The following is a 23,190-nucleotide window of genomic DNA, read 5'->3' as shown; positions in this document are numbered from 1 at the left end:
AATAATTTCAATTTATAAATGTACAGCCAGTGAATAAGCTGAATATCCGCTTGCTTTGGTAATTGAAACTAGTCTTTAAATCCTTAACCATGTGCATATATAATTACAGCTTTTGCTGGATGTCACCTGTTTATAAAACTTGAAGGAAATAGTTAGAATCAGGATTTTTCTAGGCAAGTTGCTTTTCCTGCTTGCACCTGATATGACATGACCCCTTGGTAGTCCATATAATTGGGCTGAAAAGTTCACTTAGATAGATGAACTTCCTGAGGAACACTGGTGTTGATATACTTACAGGCCAAAATGAGCCATTCCACTCAAAAAAATTGAGTCCTATTATGTCATCCTAATCCTTACTTAAATGGTAACTGGCACTAAGGTTATCAAGAACTTTGTGGTTCTGTGGCCAGACCAAAAGCACATAGCACAAATTTCTGGACGTGGTCCATAAGAAGCATACATTCTCAAGGTTAGCTGTATTATATATATAGTATCCATCCTTCTGAAGCATAGTGCCACTAACTCCAGTCCAAAGGGTATTTACCTTCGTGTGGACAATCATTAGGACTTTGGATGATGAGATGTTAACTGGATCCAGAAGACCTTGGGTAGTACCACAAACAAGTGACTAAATCCTGCTTAATATCCTTCTTCCACTGCCATTTTTTTGATTACCACCCTTACTATTTAGCCCCTGAAATTTTGCAAATGCTCTTTAGCTTCGGGTGACAAACTCCACAGGTTTGGTCAAAGAGAAGCAAATCTTTCCAGAAATGGCAAATTAGAAACTTTCTACTGTTGCTGTTAACTTAAACACTATCTCCCGCCACAACATTTACAGACCAGCTCTCCCACCACAAAGGCCATAACATTTACAGACCAGATCCTATTAGAACTTGTCAATCAGGTTTGTTTCTCACTTTCATTGTCTTGTCCAGGTGATCTGCACTTAACAATGCTCCCTCAGCTTTATAAAATAAAAAAAAAATGCTCCCTCGTCTTTAAAAAAGATGAGTAAGGTTGCTAGAGGTTGGGATCTTGTCAGGTACTGTCATCTAGCTGGCATGTATTGAGTCCTCTGCTGTGAATGAGTCTTCAGCCTGGGTGAGCAAGCAGATGCCCCTCTCCTAATTCTTCTCTCCTAAATTCGAATGTGGCTTGACTGCATGACATTTCCCAATTGTTTAATTGCTGCCCTTGAGGAAACAGTTTCACCGAGATTTTCACGTTGCTGGTAAGAAACCAGTGTGGATAAAATATTTACTCTAAGACTGTGACTTTGTTGAGGAAACTGTTGGGAGAAAACAGCTCCACTGTTTTGTGCCCTTCTAATCTGAAAAACTTTCATGTCCACAGGTGTCTCACTGAAAGAGTAGTCTGCTAGTCTTGTGCTTGCCAAACCTAAGGTACTTGGCAGGAGTTAAAAAATTTCCTGATTTTCAGGCCAGTTTAACTGCAACATTCCCATGTCAGTTTGCAGTGTCTTACTATTCCTGGCATAAGAAACCAGATCCTCTTGCAGCCACCAAAATAGCTGCATAAATGACTTGACTGCAAAACAAATAGTCCATGGCAGATGAAACAAGACCTTATCCTCCTAATATCCTTTGATAATGCTTGGCATACTTTGTCTAACTAGAGCCATGAAACCAATCAGAGAATGAGCACAAAAGTAATAACAGCAGTTGGGGAAACAGAAAACTTTTGAAGTTTGTGTTGGATTACGCCAGGGGTCAGCATTAAGCCCATTCTTGATTTGTGCTGGTCAAGGATGTGTTTAAGGAGATCAGGAATGAAGTGCTGTGGAAGGAGTTGTGCGCTGATGATCTGGCGATTACTGCTGAAGATGAGGACCTACAGAGAAGGGTTGGAGAGTGGCAGGAGTCTTTAGAGAGGGGTGGCTTAAGGATGAATGTGAATAAAACAGACATTTTAGTGAGAAGTAGGGTAGATAGAGACAATAGTAATACAAGAAAGAAGAGACTAGATTATAAAACAGGTGGAAAAGTTTAAATACTAAGGACCTCCTTTAAGCCATGAGGGAGTATGTGAGGCTGAAGTGAACAGTAGGATAAAAGCGGTGTGGGGGAAGTGGAGAGGTGTAGCTAGAGTTGTATGTGATAAGAAAATGCCAATCCAGCTAAAAGTCAAGATCTATAGCACAATGATAAGACCAGTGTTAATGTATGGATCAGAAACATGGCTTTTAGAAGAAAAGAGGAAGTAAAGCTTGAAAGAACAGAGATGAGAATGCTGAGGTGGATTATGGGAATATCACTGCTTGAGAGATTGGAAAATTATGGAATAAGAGGAACAGCAGGCTCAGTAAAGATAACGGAGGTGATAAGAGCGTCACGATTGAGATGGTATGGGCATGTGTTAAGGATGGATGACAGGGAGGGAGTGAAGAGGGCTTGGGAAGAACCTGTTAGAGGAAGAAGATCGAGAGGGAGACAAAGAATTAGATGGTGAGATAAAGTGAAGGAAGATATGGAGGGAAGAGGTTTGGTGGAGGATTGATGCCTTTGATAAGGCAGTGGAGAAGGCACATCAGGCAACCGACCCCGTAACATGGGGGATAACAGTGGGAATGAAGCAGCAGCCATGAAACCAATGGACTACTCTCAGATGAATTGTCTCTAGTCATGTCAAAGTGAGCAAGTTCTCTTATAAGGTGGTTGTTGAATATGATTGGAGGAGTGAAGTAGATAGTAATAGGTGGACTCTAATTTCAGAATGCAAGAACAGGTCATATTACTTCCAGCAATAGGTGGACTCAAATTTCAGAATGCAAGACAGTTCATATTACTTCCATAGTCACTGCTTGATTCATGTGGGTGATCAATCCTTCACGTTAGAGGGGCAGCTGTGATGGATACTGAAACAAAATCAGTACTGTTAGAGTATTCCTTTGAAGCCAGCTTGGTCAGAAACTTGAAGATTTGGAGTGTTTACTTCTAGGAGGGAAGCCTGCATCTGGAAAAAGCATACGAAAATACTGATGCAGACAAAACCACCAGCAAGGAAACAGGTAGCAAAATAAAACTCTACCTATACATGTTATATCTCCCTAAAAACAACACCCAAATCACATACATATGGAAACCTAAAACTTACAATGCTGACAATGAAAAATATTGTAGCTTGAGGAAATTAACCCGTATAAAAACTACATTACTTCACAGTTATACGGAGGGGAAAAAAAAAAAGTGCTAAGTTTTGAAACACTGAATTCTAGCAGTGCTTTAATGGTTATCTAGGAGCAATTAAAACAACTGGAAAATGTGACAAGAAGCCAGAACTAGTTGAATGCCAAGGAAAAAAAAAAAAAAAATCATAACTTCTTACCAGCAAAACTGAAAAATGGCAAGAGGGTAGCAAAGTTATAACAAAGCCAAACTGCTAACACAAACACTTACTCGATACCTAAATCACTTACAGCTCCTAAATGTTAATCACTGAAAGAAATCACAAGACTATCAATACAACAACAACAATATTTAGCATAAATGACTGTAAGACCTTCCACTAGCTATAAAGAAAATATTCAACTTTCTTTTTTTTTTCTCTGTAATTGGAGTGTCTGGAGGGTTGAACAGCCACACAAATAGACTAAAAGTAATGAGTTTGTCATGAACCCAATTATTTTCAAAAACTACTTAAAAACTAAAATATTTTTAAAACTGGCTCAAGCCATGTAAAACATTTTGTACGTATGCATAAAAAATGCCATGCTGTTTAGTCTGCCATAAAATTGTGAATGAAGTAACTGACAAGTCGGTCTAAGAACCTTACGTGCCCAAAAGATTCACTTCTGAAGAAAATATTGGTTATGTGGATTGAGAATTTTCCCATACATAGTATAATACAATGACAAATTGAAAGACATCATTGTGGTTCCTATTCATAATATACAAAAATAATTACTTCCCCTTTATTATGAAATTATGCATGTATAATGAAAGCTACCTTATTATAAAAAGATACATCATTAATAACTGTGCTGTCCACAGATACCCACTGGTACACTATCTGTTTGTTTATTCAGTAATACTAAGTTTGTGGCTTCAAGAAAAACAAAAGAAATTTGACATACAAATTGTAAAACTGAAAATTCTCGGTCTCGTACGTATACAAATTGTAAAACTGATAATTCTCGGTCTCGTACGTATACAAATTGTAAAACTGAAAATTCTCAGTCTGGTACATATACAAATTGTAAAACTGAAAATTCTCGGTCTCTATGCACGTATCTCTAATCCATTTTGAGTGATGTCCTGTTTTGCATGTAAGAGTGTTTTGAGCCAATTGGTTCTGGTTTCACAAATATTTCCTTGTTAAGTGAAGGACAGTGTATGTGTCATGTTTACACAGCATCCAGAATTAGGTATTGAAAAGAAAAAATCAATACTAACATTATAATACCTTGCCTTTTTTAATGCCAAGCATACCTATATCTTAAGAGATAAAGGATTCCAAATTAACATTTAACTTTTTGGATTTTCTACCATTTTGAGTTTGTTTCTCTCTCAATGTCTTTTACCTACATTTTGCATTTAGGTTGAAGCAGATTTCTTTCATGCAGGAATATAAATCCCATGAAGAGACCGAGGAATATCTGAAGCAGTGTTGAATACAGCCCTGGCTATTTCTGTCATATCAGATGCATTCAGAATGACCAGAGATACCTTCTTCTTATCAGTGCCTCCATGAAGCTGTGTAACCAAGACTACTCCATCATCTTCAGCCTGAAGGAAAACAAAGCATTTTATAACAATGGAAACTACTAGAATTGTGTAAATAAATTCATAACAGAAGGAAAATGTAGTTCCACCCAGGATATTTACCATGTTTCTCTTTTCTTTCCACTAATTTCTGCATTGTAGTACAGTATTCATTTGTGTATATCATCATGTTGCAATATCTACCAATAACCCACTCTTCCCATAATTACTTACTGTTGCTCCAGGTCTTGGCACAAAATAACAGACTCCAGTATAGAGTCCCTCCTCAAACCAGTCTTTAGCTTCTCGTGTCTCTAAATCAATTTTGCCTGCCTGTTCCAAATAAGAGATTCAGTTAAATATTAAATTCTACAAATTATTCTACTGTGCAATAAATTAAAAATTTATTTATTCTGTAGGAAAATAAAGCTGCTGAGAATAGTGAAAGCTTTTGAATGTTTGGAAGAGGATAAAAGTCAATGTAAATTTTAACTAGAGAAAGGCTATGTGTAAAAATAGAAATAAAGATGGAGCATGAATATCAGTACACATGGGGTGAATGGAGGGGATTAATTTATCAGAACTAGTTAGGAGTAAATATACTGGATGACTGAAGAGTGACAGGAAGTAAATCACAAAACAGACAAATGAATTAAGATGACAGGATTTCTATACAGTAATATGATTAGAACTGTTTAAGAAAAGTGAGTGTAGGAGTGTATGAAGGAATTATTGAGTTAACGCTCCCTTATAGAAGTGAAAAAAGTAATATTCATGTAGTGTAGTACTGTATAGCATCAAAATAAAGCTGGATCAGTGTTATCAGGTAATTTAATGATGACGGGAGTATAATAGCAAGGCAAAGAGGGTGCATGATTCAAATTTCACCTTCAATCCTTATACCTAAGGAAAATGAAAGCTAGATCCTTGTGCATGGTATGACCTTGTATGCAAACTAAAGCCGTACTTGAAGCTCACTGGGTTCTCCCAAAAATCAACTTTTATGGTACAGTACTGCTCAAGGCCAAAATATCTACTAAAATATATATCAATGACTTTGATTTTGGTCACAAATAATAACTAAACTTTTGTAGTCATGTCTGGGTCTACCTGGAAAGTTAGCATAGTGATTATTACAATGCTAACACTACATCTTGGCATCCATCTCTCTCTCTCTCTCTCATCATCTTTATCACAGACGGCCCCCCCCCTCATCTTTTTCTCTTCATAATTTCTTGCACTTAATGCCAATCACAACATAATCACTTGACATCAATAACTATAGTGACATTCACACACATGAAAACCCTTCTCACAAACCTGGTACAAATTGTCATTAGATTGTACTTTCACGAAGTCACCCAGTCACAAACACACGATACCCTTTCAGATCTCCATCCTTAACAAAACTGCAAAAAGCTGAGTCCCCAGCCCCTTGGGGATCATTTTCATTTGTAATTTCCTACTCAAAGTAAAGATGTCGCACTTGGATGTGAAGGTTTCACCAGTATCTAAACTAGAAAATGCTTACCCTATTTTTGCAAGATATGTATGGATTAAGAAGCTGAAAATTCTCAGGCTGAGGGGCACCTGTTTTAAAATACGGCTGCTGGACAGTGAATAAAGCTCTTTATAAATCGAACACATACCTTTATGTTGCTATTTAACTTAGGCTCCTCATACAAGATTCTCTCACCTTTCCAGTGACACCAGTCATGTCTCCACAGCTACCATAGAAATAACGGTATCTCTTGCCAACATAGTCTGGATGAACAGATGGAATTTCATAGGCAAAGTTTGTGATATTGTCTGGAGTTAAGATCAATGAACCATCTTTCTGTCTCTGTGCCTTTGCTTTTGTCCCAGCAAGCATAACCTGGTAAAGGAAAGCAAAGTTTATAGAGATGAGAATATGATCACATAGCTGTTGTACATTCATACAATATAAAACTATACAACAATACTTACTTTCAAAATTAAGAGATTACAGTATGAAATTCTAGTCAATCACATCATTTAAACCTATAAGATGAAGACTAAACCCATGATTTAACATGAATAAACTTTTAAAAGGGAAAAACTGGATCCAGATTCTAACTAGATTCATCTCAGGTGCCACTTTGTCCGAGATGTCCATGGGTATAACGATACGCTTAACAGCTCCTCCATCAAGGTTGTTGCCAAGAGTTGCACCATTTTCCTGAAAAAGGAAATAAGGCATCAAAGAATATAACTATCATAAATCAAAGGAATACCAACTTATACCTCAAGAATATTGAAATACATGTAAAAATCAATTTTAGGTTTATTCTATGGACTGCTGTATATAATCTTTTATTATTTTCACACCCTTTGTAGCAGAAAGAGGGAGAGAGCACCAAAAGGTATCACCTTTCTTGGATGGTGTTGATAGACCCATGCCTTTCTCCACCCTGGTTACAATCAAATACAATCAACTAATTACTGTTTTCACATATATTTAACAACTGCGGTGTCATACCCTTAAATTTTTCAGATGGAAGGCATGTAGGAGGTCAGGTTTGGCGTATCCATTGACATCGATAACGACGTGATTGTCTCTCTCATAACAGTTAATGATATGCATAAAGAAGAAAGCTTCACACTTGCACTTCAACTTCACTTCTTTTCCGGTTTCACGATGAACCATATGGATCTTGACCTGAAAAGGAATGGTGTGAGTACATATACTGTATTAATACATAAAATACATATTTATGACAGACTGCCCTAAATCCAGGTAAATACTTGAATACTATCTCCTCGACATACAGACTTTATGCTTGGCTACCATCTGAAAAATCTACTGAGCCATTAGAAAGGTGTCACTATCACTTTAAGTTAACACAGCCATGGAAGCCAGTGGTAGCAAAACTTCAAATATTTTTTTCCCATGTTTTTTATTCAGCTCATTAACATGAAACAAAAGGTACACTGGTAATTATACTGATGAGAGTATGCTTCTGTAATAATAATTCTTGTTTACTTTTGTGTTGGGACAGTCTGTGAATTGTTTTTTGATTGTGAAACAATCGGCAGTTTGTTTCTGGTTATGAAAGAATCTGCAGTTTCTTTTTAAGCTGTAAAAAAGTATGAAGTTTGCTTTTGAGTTCTAAAACACCTAGTTTGTTTTTGGTATGTGATACAGCTAGCAATTTTGATTATACTCACCAGCTTATTCTCCATCCATTCCATGCCTCCAATGAATGGTTTGTCTCGTATGGTGTTGGCAACCATAGCTTTAACATCAATTGTCAAAGGCTGTTCAAGGAGGATGAAGTAGTTTTCTGTCATTCCAAATGTATGCATATGGCACGGGTTCAGTTTCCATCGAGCATCCACAGAACCCAATTTTTTGGGTTTGGCAAAAACAGAACCTGTTACAGAATATATAAAAAAAATCTATAATTTCACTCTCAAACTATCTGATACTGAATTTTACAGTAAGCAAAATACAGTAACACTTTCCTTCTACATAGAAGATTGATGACACTCAACCTGAATAACAGGGTACTGTATCTCTAATATATTAATGAGGGCAAACATTGGGAAGAAAAGTTAAGTACGTGTGTTATGTAAACACAGACCAAATGGAAAACTTAGTAAAGGGTTTAAAGGAAGACAGCATTAATAAAACCCAAATAAATTAAGGGAAATGTTGTGTGTTGTGGCAGTGGTGGATTCAAGTAGTGTTTAAGCAAAAGTGAATCACTGTAGCAAACTTACAGCTTGCTGCTACTGCTTGTGTCAGAAACAGTGTATAAAGGCAGACGAGGCCCACACCCATGCATCTGAGACACTGTTTTCACTAATTCCGTCCCGCCATCTATTTTTACTCTACTGGGACCCTCTACTGATCTGTGCCCTGCTATTTCCTTATATATTAAGTATTCTGACTATTTCTGTCACATTCTCATTACATGCCCAAGACTTTTCAGCCTTTGAGGTCTTAAGTACTGTTTTAGCCAACCTCTAGACTCCTCTCTCAAGTTGCCAAGAACCCTAAGAAATGTCTTGTAGTGTACGATAAGCTAACAATCTGAAATCATCAGTCAGTTATTAAAGCAAAGTGTGACATTATTAAAGCAAAGTGTGATTACTGCTTCTGAATTTCTCAAGATAGCTTTGACTAATTCGGCTGTCCTTAGTTACTCATTTCAGTCTGTCCTCACAGCTTTGAGCAATTGTGTTAAATTCAGTCATCCAGTAGTGCTTAGCCTACCTATACCAGATGGCAGAGAAAAGAATATTCTACTGCTCAAACCCTGATGAAAACAGAAGGTAATTAGTCACCTTTTGACAAGGAATTATGGCATATTGTTTATGGAACTAGGCATTTTTGTCTATATTTTCGTGTACATCATTTCAAGATTTAACGATCAAGTGTTCAAACAAAATCTAAAGAAATGTAGTAATAAAATTGACATTGATATGCTGATTCACCACAAGAAATGGAAAACAACAGTCAGATTACTGAAAGGGTTATTAGTATGTATTATATCATCAAGGTTTAACACAGGGTGGCAAGACATTAAGAAGAATATCTATCAACTGGTCTCTGTGACAAAGTTTATATTTATGATAATCTAAAAAATGGTATAAAAGCAAAAAGTGGCACTAAACATCATTGATTTTCATTGCTGGTCAGAGCACTCAAAGCTGAAATAGCACATACAGTAATAGGATTGATGATAGTTCCCATAAAAAATATCGGTCAACCAAATTGACTCTCAAGCTCCCGAGTTGCAGAATTTGGTGTTTGGAAGATGGGGGGGGACTTGTGTGATAGTAAAAAGTGCTGTGAAAATCATATAATTAAAAGCAGCTAGCACTAGCAGCAGTAGTAAGTATGGTGAGCTTAAATGGCAGAAAATTTCTCTTAAATTCTCCAATTTTCAAAAGCATTCAAAGAAACTACTGTGACAATATTGTACTCATTGATTAATTTGAAATGTGGGTCAGTCTTCCAACTCCAAGAGTTCACAGGTGAGGATTTTTCGAAGATGCTGAGCTAGTGCATACTGAGCTAGTACATACAGGTAACTTTACTGATAATCAGAAATAAATATAGAGTAATAACCCTTTAGTCCAGTTTCACACCTGTTGGAGAGTTATTTACTCCACAGACAACTCCCCAAATTAAGTCTGCAAGAATCTACCTTGGATGAAAGTGAGAAAGGTGACGACAACTTTATGGTCAAGTCCAATGTGTCCACCAAACACATTTAAACAGGAAAAAGAACAATCCCTCAGAGGATGGTCCTCAATATGTCCAAATTTCTATTTGTAATGATGAAACTGACACTTGGCAATCCCTAGTCACCATAACCAGTCACACTACTAGACTACTGTAGCTCAAAATAACATGAAAAATGCATAACCACACTCTCACCTTATTAGATTTCAGTACAGGGAACTAATTCCAAAGCAAACCTACAACCCTAAGAGAATAACCTATGGAACAACAGACTGGGACGTCCCAACAACCATAAACCTATCTCTACCAAAACCACCATGGACACACTCCTCCCAACCATATTTCCTTCACCTATACCAACCCCTTCCCATCTTTACCTTTACAAACTCTAACCCAATCCCCACTTTCCTCGGTGTAATGTTATACCAGAATACAGCTCCTAATGGACTATGTCTCTCCTCTCTGAGATAGTTTTGAAAGTTCTGTGGTGCCTCTCCACAATACCTTTCCCACTTGGTCTATAGGCAGCACGAAAATATCTCGGAATATTCCATCCATCCAACATCATCTTTAGTTACTTCCAACCTGAATACTGTACTATTATCCATAAGAATCTCATCTACAGGATCCCCTTCCACAAAAATTATATTCAATATATCTGCTACTTCCTCCGCACACTCTCTCTCTCTCTCTCTTTTGGATCTCTCCACACAAATCTGTTAGGACCACAATCAATTATTGACAAATATGATACATTCCTATAATGTGTGACATTATGGCAAGTTTCTCTCAATCTCTGTCCATGCTCACACTACCTGCCTCATGCAACACTGGAGCAGGATCAACTGACTGACATTGCAAACAGCTTTTCACAATATGTTTCACCATTTGTTTATCAATTTTGGAGCCTAGTTTCTGTGCTAAAAATGTACTGTAGTCCTATCTACATACACCCATATGATGCCTGTTGTGCTGCTTCTCTCAAATCAATAGTGTTAAGGCAACACCACATCTCACTGCTCAACTGGTTCTTTAGTTCATTCAAAAGCCAGCTGTTGTTAACCCGGGTCAAGGCATCAGCCTTGTTCTTCACCATACTTCCTAGTGTCACCCTCAATTCTAATCCAAATTCTTCTATAAGTTCCTTCACAATGCCCAATCGCCGCTTTATCATCATCCCTCCTACTCCCTTTGTATGCACCCTCTCATCCTCTGTGATATCAGGTTTCATCCACCAAAGAACAGCAGCAGAATCAGTCTTAATCTCCAATATCTCTAGTCCCCACTGCAGGGCAAGATTGATGCCCTTTACTACAGCTTTCAACTCAGCCACATTAATATGACTGCTGACATGTTTCTTTCCAAAGCAAGCTGCATCCTCAACCATTACACCAACAATCTCCAACAACTCCCAAACGTTAAACTACTCGCATCACACCAAAGAACCCCATCCTCGGACTGAGAAAAATGCCATTGCCCTGGATCACCTTCATTTACCTTCTGGACAACCTCTTTGAGCATCAACACATCATCTGGGTCTACATTACTGTCCCATGACCAACCACCTGCTTGTCACTTCACATCCACAAGCTACTCACAGCCAACTGGCCATGGGGTAGAGGCCCACCAATTTTCCACAAATTGAAAACAACTCTCGTCTCGATGTCTCATCCGAAATCTCCGGGATGGCATTACTGTACCTCTCGAAAAATACTGAACACCATCTTTCTCACTTATCTTAAGACCCAAAGCAGCATTTCCAGGCAAAGTCGCATGTGGTTTAGCAATCAATCCATTCAGTTTTAAGTACGTGACTAACTCAAAAGCTGGCACCCAAATTTCGTCAATCAAAATGTCATCGATGTAAGAACTTGTAGAGTCTTCTATGTCCTTACTCCTCCCCAAAATAGTTTTTTAAAATTTTTCCCATAATTTGAGGAGCAGAATTCAACCCAAATCCCAACCTTGTTAAACAGTAAGTCCGCCCTTTATAATTTATGAGTTTATGACACCACAGCTTCTTGGCCACTCTAATTTGCAGATATGCCAACTTCAAATCTACAATAGCTACATTACCTTGCATTCTGCGTCATTCCCTTAAGGTCTCACCACACACATCAAAAGCATCACCACCAGTATGAGACACTACAAACTTGTTCAGCTCTCTAAAGTCCAGCACTGGTCTAACTATTTTAAGCTGGTTGCTCAATAGCCATTAAGGGCAAGACCCCATCTTCAATCTGCTTGTCCCAAGGGAGGCAAAATACCCTCTTCAATCCATCTATACACTTCCTTCTCAAACACCCTTCTCTTCCATTCATCCCAATGTCTATCATAACTATTCATCTTATTCGTCAACTCAACTCTATTTCCTTCTTTAACAAACCACTCCACTGTCCACCAATTCCCATCAAACCTTGCCACAAAATCTTTACCTTCAATTGTAATAACACATGTGTTAGCCATAACACCACACTCCTTGTTATCACTTATCAATGAACATCTTGCCTTACCAAACACAACTTTGCCCTCAGCCACTAAACACCTCCAAACCTATTGATTGTATTCATGCCCAAAATTAAATCAACATTGTCAATTAGTTTCTCAGCCATTAAAGCAGTTACAGTAATTGCAACATCATCAGTATTCAATTTCACATACATTTCACCTTTACACAAGATCTCTCTCCCATCAAAGGCAGTTATGACCCTTCCTCCACTAACTTTATCCACTAAATTTGAACCAAGCCCACCACAGAATACCCACTCACCTTCAAATTAACAAATGGTAACCTTGAATGGGGCTCCCTTACACCTCTGAGGGGGAAGCTGTAGGTGCCCAGTCCCCCTTTTCTCGTTTCCCAAATCACATTGAGTTGAAATATGACCCACCTTATTACAGTACACCGGAAGCACACAACTGGTGTTCGGTCCTTCCAAAAACGCAGCATATATGGGCCTCCACTCCCATAACACTGAACCCTGAATTTACCAAAACTCTGCCTACTGAACTCATTTGTCCCCCAACTACTGCTTTATTCTTAATAGACTTGGGCCTAGATGTACTAACAGCAGCATCACCACCATGTATTAGAAATCAATGTTCTTGCTCTATTAAAAATTTCACTCAATGCCATTCCCTGTATTCCTGGTAGCTGCTTCAATGATGCAATGGCTTGACTAGGAATGCCATTCACAAATGATAACCTAACTGTTTTCCAACGCATCCCCTTTAAACCCAGCTAACCCTACCAACCATCTTAATTCATTTGCAAAAACATCTACTGTACCTGCTCCCCCATCCACCTTGAATTAGTTAATTTTCCAAATGCTACAAAACGACAAATTTTTAAAGTAATTTGTATTTTTCCTAACAAAAAACCCGAGGTCTTTACATTACGAATTATCTTCAGTGCGAGCTGGAGCAGGTTATTCTACACAAGGTTGTTCGGTAGTTGAACTACCAATGGGAGGGCACCTCCCTTCGCCGAGTTCCACAACCACTTGCTTTATAGCCCAGGAAACAGAATGAGGGTGGCTAGAGGTGTGAAGTGTATGAAAAGCCCTCCTGAAGGTTTGTATGTTAGGAAACACAAATTACTTTCAAAATTTGTCATTTATTCCTACACAAATACAAACCCTTGGTCTTTACTGTACACAGAAAACTCACCAATTGGTGGGAAGATCTGACTAAGCTTCATAACTGACTGAAGGTTCGCCTCACCTAGGACATTTTCCTGGTCGTGTAATGTCGAGAAAAGGAAGCAGTCCCATGCCTCTGAGTTCTCTCGGAGGGCAAGACTTTTCGAGCTTCTCAAGAGCATGGAGATCTCCCATGAGGAAGAGAGATCTATGTCCTTTAGATGTAGGACTAGGCCTAGGGTGGCTCTGTAGCCCTTAATTGCCGAGACAGAGAGATGCTTCTCTTGGTGAATGAAGTCCATTATCTAATGAATAGTAGCTCTAGACTGGAGAGAAACCCCTTCCACAACACCAACCACAGAGGTTAGCCCATTTCCCTTGGTAGATGTCCGCAGAGGATTTCCAAAGATATCCAGACATCTCCGGCATTGTTCGGTGAGAAAAGCCTCTCCCTCACAGGAGACGCTGGATAGTCTCCAACCGTGAAGGGATAGGGAATCTACGGACTGGTGGAACCTCTCTACATGGGGTTTGAAAAGGAGGTTGTGCCAGGGAGGAATTTCTCTCGGTGCCCCAGATAGCAGAGCTAGCAGGTCCGGATACCACTAAGCACGTGGCCATTTGGGAGCCACCAGGGTCATTCTGAGGTTCATGGTGATCATTACCCTATTGATCACCTGATGAATAAGACAGAAAGGAGGAAAAGCGTACATGTTGAGACTGTCCCAAGGATGCTGAAAGGCATCGTCCCCTGCAGCCCAAGACTCTGCGACAACGGAGCAGAACACCAGCAAATTCCTGTTGTGCCAGGTTGCAAAAAGGTCTGTCACTGGATGTCCCCATGATGTCCGAGTGTAAGGACCATTCTGTCACTATCACTTGACCCTGATGGCTCAGTTTGTCTACCACTATATTTCTTCTTGCCTGGGATGTATCTGGCTGACAACTCCAATGAGTGAGCTACTGCCCACTCGTGCACTTGCACCATCAGCTGATGAAGCTGAAGAGACACTAGACTCCCTTGCTGCTTGATGTATGCCACTACTGTGATACTGTTACTCAATAGTACCACAGAGTGCCCTATCACTTGATCCTGGAATTCTTGGAGAGCTAGGAATACTGCCTTGAACTCCAGGATGTTAATGTGGAAGTGCTTGTCATTCTGGTTCCACACCCCAGAGGTCAGTAACTCTTGCTGGTGTGTGTCCCATCCCTCCCTCAAACCATCCAAGAACAGGAGCATCTCAGGAGGGGGAGGGTGAAGCTGAACTCCTATCACAAGGTTCCTGTCGTCTAGCCACTAGGTTAGGTCTTGTCTCACTTCTCTCAAGAGAGAAACGGGAAGGTATAGTGGATCCCTTGCTTGAGTCCAGAACTTCTTCATTCTCCATTGGAGGAAACGAAGGTGAAGCAGCCCATGACGGACCAGCTTCTCCAAAGATAACAGGTGAACTAGAACAACTTGCCACATCCAAGCTGTTTGTTCCTGTCGGGAGAGGAACAATTACGTTGCCTCCCTGAACCTGCTGACACGGGAGTCTAAGGGAAAGACTCACTGCTTCCATATCTATCAACATGCCCAGGTACTTTATCCTTTGCTTGGGTACGAGGTCTGACTTCAAGATTTATCGCAATGTCTAGGCTGCGACAAAACTCGAGAAGGCGATCTCTTTCCTGGAGTAACTTCAAATGAGAGTTTGCCAGGACTAGACAGTTGTTGAGATACCTCTGAAGACGTATCCCGTGCGAATGGGCCCAAGTCGACACAAGGGTGAACACTCTCATGAATACCCGGGGAGCGGATGACATCCCGAAACAAAGTGTCCTGAATTGGTATATTGGCCTGTTGAGGATATAGCGGAGGTACCTGCAGGAGGACTGATGGATGGGCATCTGGAAATACACATCCTGTAGATCCACTGTAAGCATGAAGTCGGACTCCCTGATGGCCATGAGCACTGACCATGTCATTTCCACCTTGAACAGAGTCTGGTGAACGAATCGGTTCAGAGCAGAAAGATCAGTGACCGGTCTCCATCCCCTGATGCCTTCTCTACGATAAAGATCGTGCTGTAAATGCTCAGAGACAAATCTGTCACGACTTCCACAGCGCCCTTCTTCAGCATCATCTTCACCTTGTCCCAAAGAATGTGGTCCTTTGGCGAGCTGGAAATGTATGTCTGTAGATGGACCAGAAGGTTGGCGAGAGGTGGAGGAGGCTCAAAGGAAAATAAATAGCCAACCTGAAGGGCATTTACTACCCAGGTCTCTCCTCTGTGTCACTGCCACGTTGCCCAGTGGCTCAACAGGCAACCCCCCACCAGTGGCAGCATGTGGAGGGGAACACCACTCCTGGCGTCCTCCTCCCATCTTCTTCCCCCTACCTCCTCTACCTGGCTGGGGCAGAGGACCGAAAGGGTTGCTGATTCGCACCCTTCCTGACGGGGGCAGGAGGCTGGGCGTTCCTACGTGGGACCTTAGGATTCCGAGGTTTCCCAAGACCCATAGAGGAAGGGCCAGCCTGACCAGAAGGTCAGGCTGCAGTGGCACGCAAAGGCCCGGAGGTCTTTGCCACTGCACGGTGGATGAGACGGTCATTGTCATCTGCTCTTCGACGATCCACCGAGGCGTCCACTTGTTCCTTGTTAAAGAGAGAAGTGGAACCCAGCAACGGTCCATTCCTCAAGGTCAAGCCCGACTCACGACCAACAAACTTAGAAACTCAGAAGAGAACTGCATCTCTCCTTTTCAGTGTCAAGTTTGCCCAAAGGTTTGCTGTCTGGTGGGCTAGGTAGGTGATGGTCCTACCTCCACACAGGAACAGTCTGTTAAGGTTAGCCACTTCTTCGATGGCGAGCCGAAGAGGAAGTGATCACCTTGACAACTGTGATGGACCAATGGTCCATCCAAGAGATTGCTTGAAACACTGCCATGGCAGTAGTTTTCAAGGTCACTGACTCCTGATGCGAGAGGGAGATGCCTTCTGCATGGAGCTGCTCCAATGACAAACCTGGACCGAGATGAACTAAGTCCAGGTCAACCCGTCCTGTTGGAATTGACCTCTCCAAGGGCTTATAGAATTTCTTCTGACAAGGGAGAGTTGGAGAAGTAGCCTGAACGAGCGGCTGGCCCGAAGTGAGTTCTCCCTCCCAGAGATGAGAGAATTCACCTGGCCCAGGACCAACTCAGCAACCTCCAACCACGGCAACTCTATGGAAGGTGGGGATTCCTTACAGGGTCCGACCAGTGCTTCTAGGGCCAAAGGAACAACCTTATCAGTTGCCAAAGTCTCTCCCCCTAGATTGTTGTACTGACGATTCAGTTTAACAATCCCAAAGTTAAACCTCTGCAGCTCGGGGGTGTCTGGGTCCTTGGGTGAGAGACCCTCATCAGAACCCCCGTGACCTCTCTCTGACACCCAGGCATAAGTCCGTTCCAGTCCTAAGACTGAACCATGGGTGTATGAAGGGCTACAATGGGAAACCAATTTCCAATCGTTAACCCAAGTCCTGTCAGTTCCAAGGCTCCCAGAATCTCCCCAGGAGGTTGAAGGAACAGGTGAGAGGGGCCTAGCACCCTTCCCGAACCTACCGGAGGCTGAAGCCCTGGCAAGAGAGGAAGGCTGTGAACAAATGTCAATTTGCGGTGACAATCTATGCACAGGTCTGGGAGAGCTCCCGTCATGCGAAGGTGAAAGGGGGTTGTCCCTGGGGGAGAGCAGACACTCCCTCTAATGTGCTTGGAAGCTATCCGAAGGTGAGCAGGCATTTTCATGCAAATGCAAACAGGACCCGCCCCCGGAAGAGCGGTCATGCATAGGCTGCCCCAACAACGTGCTGGAATCTTCTCAAGGCCAAGGCCTCAAAGCATAAAGAAGATTGAGTGGGGGATCTCCTACATGCTTTGTCTGGCATGCAGACTCTATATTAAGCATCGATGTCACAGGACCCTGGCCTCCGACTGACTGAGGAGCGGTTCATAGTCTGAGCCATGTCTCAGTTCATCAGAGTTGCAGGGGTGGGAGCAGCGCTTGCACACAGTACACTCACTCTCTATTTGTTGGCCACATCCCGGTCTGGAGACCATGAACGCTTACCACAGCTGCATGGGTTTGTGGGAACCTAGGTGGAAGAACCTTCGGTGACACAGGTCAGGGAGACCCGCGCACATGGATCATCTGAGGCACGGTGTACGATGGATGATGTTGCTACCAGGGGGTCTGTAACAGGGACGAGTTTCCAGGACAAACCCTTGGAACCCCGTGCAGCAGTTTCTTTACTAGACATAGGAGAAGTTCGTTATCTGGAAAAGGTGCCTTGGAAGTCGGTGAACATGGGGGGAACCACATACCTGGACTTGGCTTGTGGAAGCCGTGTTGTGGCTGGTCCAAGCACCCAATGCTTCCGCGCCTCAGATGTCTGTGGAGACAGACACGGTTTCCCTGTCCGGGGAGAAGGAAGAGCCATATAGAGATTCTAATGCTTCTTCCATGGAAGACGACATGCCATGAGAGGGCCACGGGCCTTCTTACGGTTAAGAGCAGCAACCTTTTTCTTTCTCAGGTCTGTCCACATAACGGGACCCTCAGGAGAAGGGGAGGAGGCAAAGGCAGGTGGTGACTAAGACACTGATGATAACGACAAAGGTTAATGGGGTCTCTTCTTCGATGTCGTCTTGCGGTTGCGCTTGTACCTCCTCAACTCATCCAGAAGGAGATCCTTGGCATCAGGAGACATCAGAGGGGCTTAGAAGTTGAAGGAACCAGGTGAACAAGAGAGAGCCTGACCTCCCTTTGCCCAGGGAAGATTGCTCTCCCCCTGAGCAAACAGAAGCAGCCCTTGAGTGATCGTGATCAGCCTTTGCCCTCCCCCATGAACCATTTGTTGCCAAAGCAACAGGGGAATTTGTATTTGTGTAGGAATAAAGCTCCATCTGAAAAGGCTTTCAATAATTCTTCAATCTTGTCTCTATCATTTTGGTCATTTTCTTTCATTTCCAGATAGAGAGCCGATGCATCACCTTCCAAAAAATGAAATTTTTATGATAAAGTTTTATATATACTTATCAAGTAATTACATAGCTATAGTTTAAACTCCCACGGCAACTAAAATTTTGAAATTTGTGGGTCTCGCTACTGTATTTTGTTTTGGGTAGGTGACTTGCCCCGCCCACTTTCGGGGGAAAGAGGAGCAACTCGGCAAAAGAGCTTCAATTTGTTTATGCCCGTGCCCATGCAAGGGGAGGAAGGAGGGCTTTGATCATGTAATAACTTGGTAAGTATATATAAAACTTTACTTTATCATAAAAATGTCATATCATAAAAATGTCATTTTTATATAAGTAACTTACCAAGTAATTGCATAGCTGATTCCCACATTGACAGGAGGTGAGATGTATGGACATAACACCCCAAAACATTAGGAATGAGTTTGAGAATAGAAAAAAGTTGCTAGCATTGATACAATGATTGTTGTTTTCTTACCTAATAAGAGAGATGCTGCAGGAGGATACTGCCTCTGGTTGGAACTAATCATATAGCGGCGTGGCGGTATAGCAGTGAAGAACCTACTACTTCAGTGGGAACTTTGCAGCAAAGGACAATTCCGATGGCTAGCAAAGTCTAAAATGTTGCCCCTGCCCTGGGCACAGTGCTACAATAAAATTACAACCAGAAAAGCAACTCTGTCACCTACACCACACAAATAAACCAAACCACCATGCAACCATTAAAAATTGGTGGGTACTCCAGGTACATACTACCCCCAGGCTCCCCTAAGATTCACCACCCTTTTCATATGAGGGGAGGAGGGAGAGCTTTGATTCGTAATTACTTGGTAAGTATATATAAAACTATTTTTATTAAAAAATGTAATTTTTATATATATAACTTACCGAGTAATTACACAGCTGAATCCCAAATTGACACGGAAGTGGGATATGGATTTTCTACCCCAAAACATTATGGATGATAATGAGTTAGAGAATAGAAATTATTAGCATTGGTACAATGCTTGTTGTTCCTTACCTGGTTAAGAGAGCTGCTGCAGGTAGATACTGCCTTTGGTCAGCACTCACCTTAACCATGTAGGGTGTGGCGAGTTGGCCAGACGCACCTCTACATCAGTGGGTACTTTGCAGCAAGGGATGAACCCACTGACTAACAAAGTATACAAGTAGCCAGTTGCCCCTGCCTGGGCACAGTACTGACAAACCAAATAACCAGAATCAAAAAGCAGGAACATCACCTACACCATAAAATATAAAAACACCACCCACCCATTAAAACTGAGACTGGTGGGTCTCCAGGTACACATTACCCCTAGGATCCCCTTACGACTCAACACCAGAGTTCAGGGTGAAGAAAAAAAAAGGAAGAAAGGGGAGGAAGTGTTGGAAGCCTTACACCATGCCAGCCACGAATAACGGCCCTAAAGTACTACAATTTTAATAAGCAGTTTCAACATCACAAAGATAGACTTGCACTTCCAGTAAGTCACTTGAAGAACTGATAAAGACTGGTTGTGCTTAAAGGCTAACCTGGGCCCAGTATTTCTATCAGGTTTTTAATTGGGAAAGAACGAGGCCAGGGTTTAGCTGGGTCTTCATTTTTAGCTAATAAGCCCAGGGTGAGTGAACATACGGCATCACCTTGGGAAAATCTGACTCTCTTGTCAAGAGCATGCACCTAACTGACCCTTTTGGCGGTCAATAACACTACGAGAAAAAGGGTCTTCCTGGTAAGATCTCATAGCAAAGTGGGGAAAAAAAAAAAAAAAAAACTCATAGCAAAGCAGAAAAAAAAAAAAAAAAAAAAAAAAAAGTTCGAAGTGGGGTCCCGAGAGCCACTTCAAAACTATGTCCAAATTCCAAGAGACAGCCTCTTGCCCTTGGACTTGGAGATATCAAAGGATTTTAGGAGGTTGGACAGGTCTTGATTGACTCAGATCTATTCCTCTGTGCTGAAACACCGAACTCAGCATAGCCCTGTATCCTCTGATCGTAGAGGAGAAAAGGCCCCTAGATGTCCTCAAGTACAGGAGAAAATCAGTAATGTCTGCTACAGACGTCTTAGAAGACAAGATGTCATGCCTTCTATACCAGGCTCTAAAGATTGTCCACTTGGCTTGATAGACCTTGTCAGAAGGGGGGCGTCTACACTCCGCAACTGCTTCTGAAGTTGCTCTTGAAAACCCTTTCTGTGTGAGGAGTTTCCTGGCAGCCTGAACCCTGTCAGGGCCAGAGTGGACAGTCCTTGGCGGAACAGCCTGAAGAGGGGCTGTGTAAGCAGACTTGGTCTCTGTAGTAACTACCTTGGGAAGTCCGCCAGCAGCTTAAGGAGATCCGGAAACCATTCCTGTCATGGCCAGCACGGGGCCACTAAGGTCGTGACATTCATGTGGCTGTGGAACTTGAGAACTTCCCATATCATGCAGAACGGTGGGAAGGCGTAGAAATCCTTGCTTCTTCATATCCCGTATCATGCAGAATGGTGGGAAGGCGTAGAGATCCTTGCTTCTTTACATATGTCAGGGCTGTAGTGTCGTCCAAGTGTGTGGTCATTACTTGATTGTGAACTACCGATGCAAAATGCTGAAGGCCCAGTCAAATTTCTGTCAGCTCCTTGAGGTTGATGTGCCAGCAAATCTGCTCCTGGGACCAAGTCCCTGATCCTTAATGGCTCTCTCCTCGAGGAGGGCTGAAACTTCGTTGGAAAAGGCCGATAACCTCTCGGATCCTACCGAGTAGCGGTCAATGTGATGGGCACGTTGACTGGCTTCTCCCCGAATGGAATGGAGTAACCCTGTTTCAGCACTGACACAATCCACTCCTCCACTCCCCTTGGGCTCCACCTTTCCCAGTAATGGCGGAGCCTGGCTCCTACAAGCACAGGGAGGAGATGATCCTAACTTCCATTAGCGGGCTTGGAGGAGGACTTCTTAAAAGGGCAAGATGAGAAACACACATTTGTCCTAGGCCTTGACTGAGTTCTGGGCCTGCTACCCTGAAAGGGCAGTGGCTGAAGTGGAGAAACAGTCCTGGTACTCATGGACGAAGGATCCCTGGGACGTCTGGATGAACGAGCTAAAAGGTCCTGTGTGCTTTTCTTCTAAAGCTCTGAAGAAATGTCACTCACTGTAGCTTGAGGGAAGAGGTGGCGATCAAGAGCAGATATAAAAGGGCAGATTTCTGAGAAGCTGTGACGCTCTTCGTGGTGAACGAGCACCAGAGCTCTTTCTCTCTCAGTACTCCCATCGCACAGAGAGAGGCTAACTCTTGAGAGCAATCCCTGATACTCCTATCCATGCATGGCAGGACATTCAGCCAATCTGCCACAATGGCCTCAGGAAGCGAAGAGTAATTCTTTATCTTACAAGTTCATGCATCCACCGACCAGTCCAAGAGGCTTATCACTTCAAACATTCTAAAAAGGTTCTTCAGAAGGTGGTTGAGTTCTGTAGAGGAGAACATCACCTTAGCGACGGCAAAGGCTGATCTCAAGAAGAGTCTATAAGTCCTGAGTACAGTAGTCCAACTGGGAGGACGCAGCCACTGCCACTCCCAGTGAGGGAGTTTCTCTGGTGTCATATGAAGAATATCTCCAAAGCACGAGACGAGAGGGAGGATAACTGAACGAAGACTTCTGCTTTCTCTTCTCCGAGCAGAAGATGAAAGCACCATCATCGGTACCCTGGAGGAGTCGGCAGGCTTCGGAAGGCTTATCACTGATGAAGAAGGTCAAAGCCGGGGAGGCTGGGGCCGCACGCGAGAAGAATCCCTGAAAACTCTGCAGCAAGTATGGCAATAAATCTCCATAGGTTGACGGAGGGGAGCCCTGATCCTTATCACCTTCTTCCAACGAAACGGGATAGATAAGACTCCTGAGGGGCCTGGGCTGAAGAAGACGGCTCTCTCTTAAGCAAACTTAAGATGTCATCCAGTTGGCGTTGAGTCGGTGCTAGTGATGGGTCCATCATATCAGCAGTGGGCATCGAAGGGTTACCTGTCGTCAAGCGTTTGACATCTGGCGCCAGACGTGTCGGAGAATGTGCGGACTGTTCCATGGAAGGTAGAGTCCATCCATGTACTGAAGTCTTGGGCACTGTAGGGTGCTCAGATACTGAATGGCACTTGTGCAATGATGGGCGCTTGGACGTAACTAGAGGACTGGGAGCTACTGGGCACTACCGAGCGTCCGGGCATTACTGGGAGGTCAGCTGCTCTTGGCCACTCAAGAGAAGACAAGGAGTGTCTTGGTGCAGACAAATGTCCAGGTTCCCACACAGGGAGTTCTGGAGAAAAGCATTCTGGGGAATCCCAGAAACTACACGAAGGGTGCTCCAGGGGCTTTCTAAATCTCTTGTAAGGCACTGGAGGGGAGCGGACCGTATCTGCCATGGGCCTTTTCAGTGGCCACAATTCATCACTAAAGCGCCACTGGCACCTTTCCTCAGGGCTGGCAGCCTCGGAACTCGAGAACAGCCTACTCACTTCCGACTGGATGCCTTTCCACAGCAATCCTTTGTTGCGACCTGGGTAGTTGCAACAGGTCCAACTTACGAGTCTGCCTAGAGCAATGAACTGCTCCCTGGAGGACAATATCCCCAGAAGA

The 23,190-nt window shown here is 42.5% G+C and overlaps 1 protein-coding gene across 1 annotated transcript in view; it reads right to left on the bottom strand.

The window, feature by feature from the left end:
• Positions 1-3,920: 3,920 nt before the first annotated feature.
• LOC136835926 (carotenoid isomerooxygenase-like) overlaps positions 3,921-23,190 on the bottom strand; it is a 40,139-nt gene continuing 20,869 nt past the window's right edge. Inside the window, exons 5-10 of the mRNA XM_067099797.1 lie at positions 7,914-8,119; positions 7,225-7,404; positions 6,823-6,924; positions 6,421-6,600; positions 4,959-5,057; positions 3,921-4,748 (exon numbers count right to left, since the gene is read on the bottom strand). Coding sequence (XP_066955898.1) covers positions 4,578-4,748; positions 4,959-5,057; positions 6,421-6,600; positions 6,823-6,924; positions 7,225-7,404; positions 7,914-8,119 — 938 coding nt within the window. The 3' untranslated portion in view covers positions 3,921-4,577. The remainder of the gene's footprint in view (positions 4,749-4,958; positions 5,058-6,420; positions 6,601-6,822; positions 6,925-7,224; positions 7,405-7,913; positions 8,120-23,190) is intronic.

The sequence above is a fragment of the Macrobrachium rosenbergii genome, chromosome 55 (genome assembly GCF_040412425.1).
Source record: "Macrobrachium rosenbergii isolate ZJJX-2024 chromosome 55, ASM4041242v1, whole genome shotgun sequence".
Taxonomy (NCBI): Eukaryota; Metazoa; Arthropoda; class Malacostraca; order Decapoda; family Palaemonidae; genus Macrobrachium; species Macrobrachium rosenbergii.
This window is presented reverse-complemented; position numbering and strand designations above follow the sequence as displayed.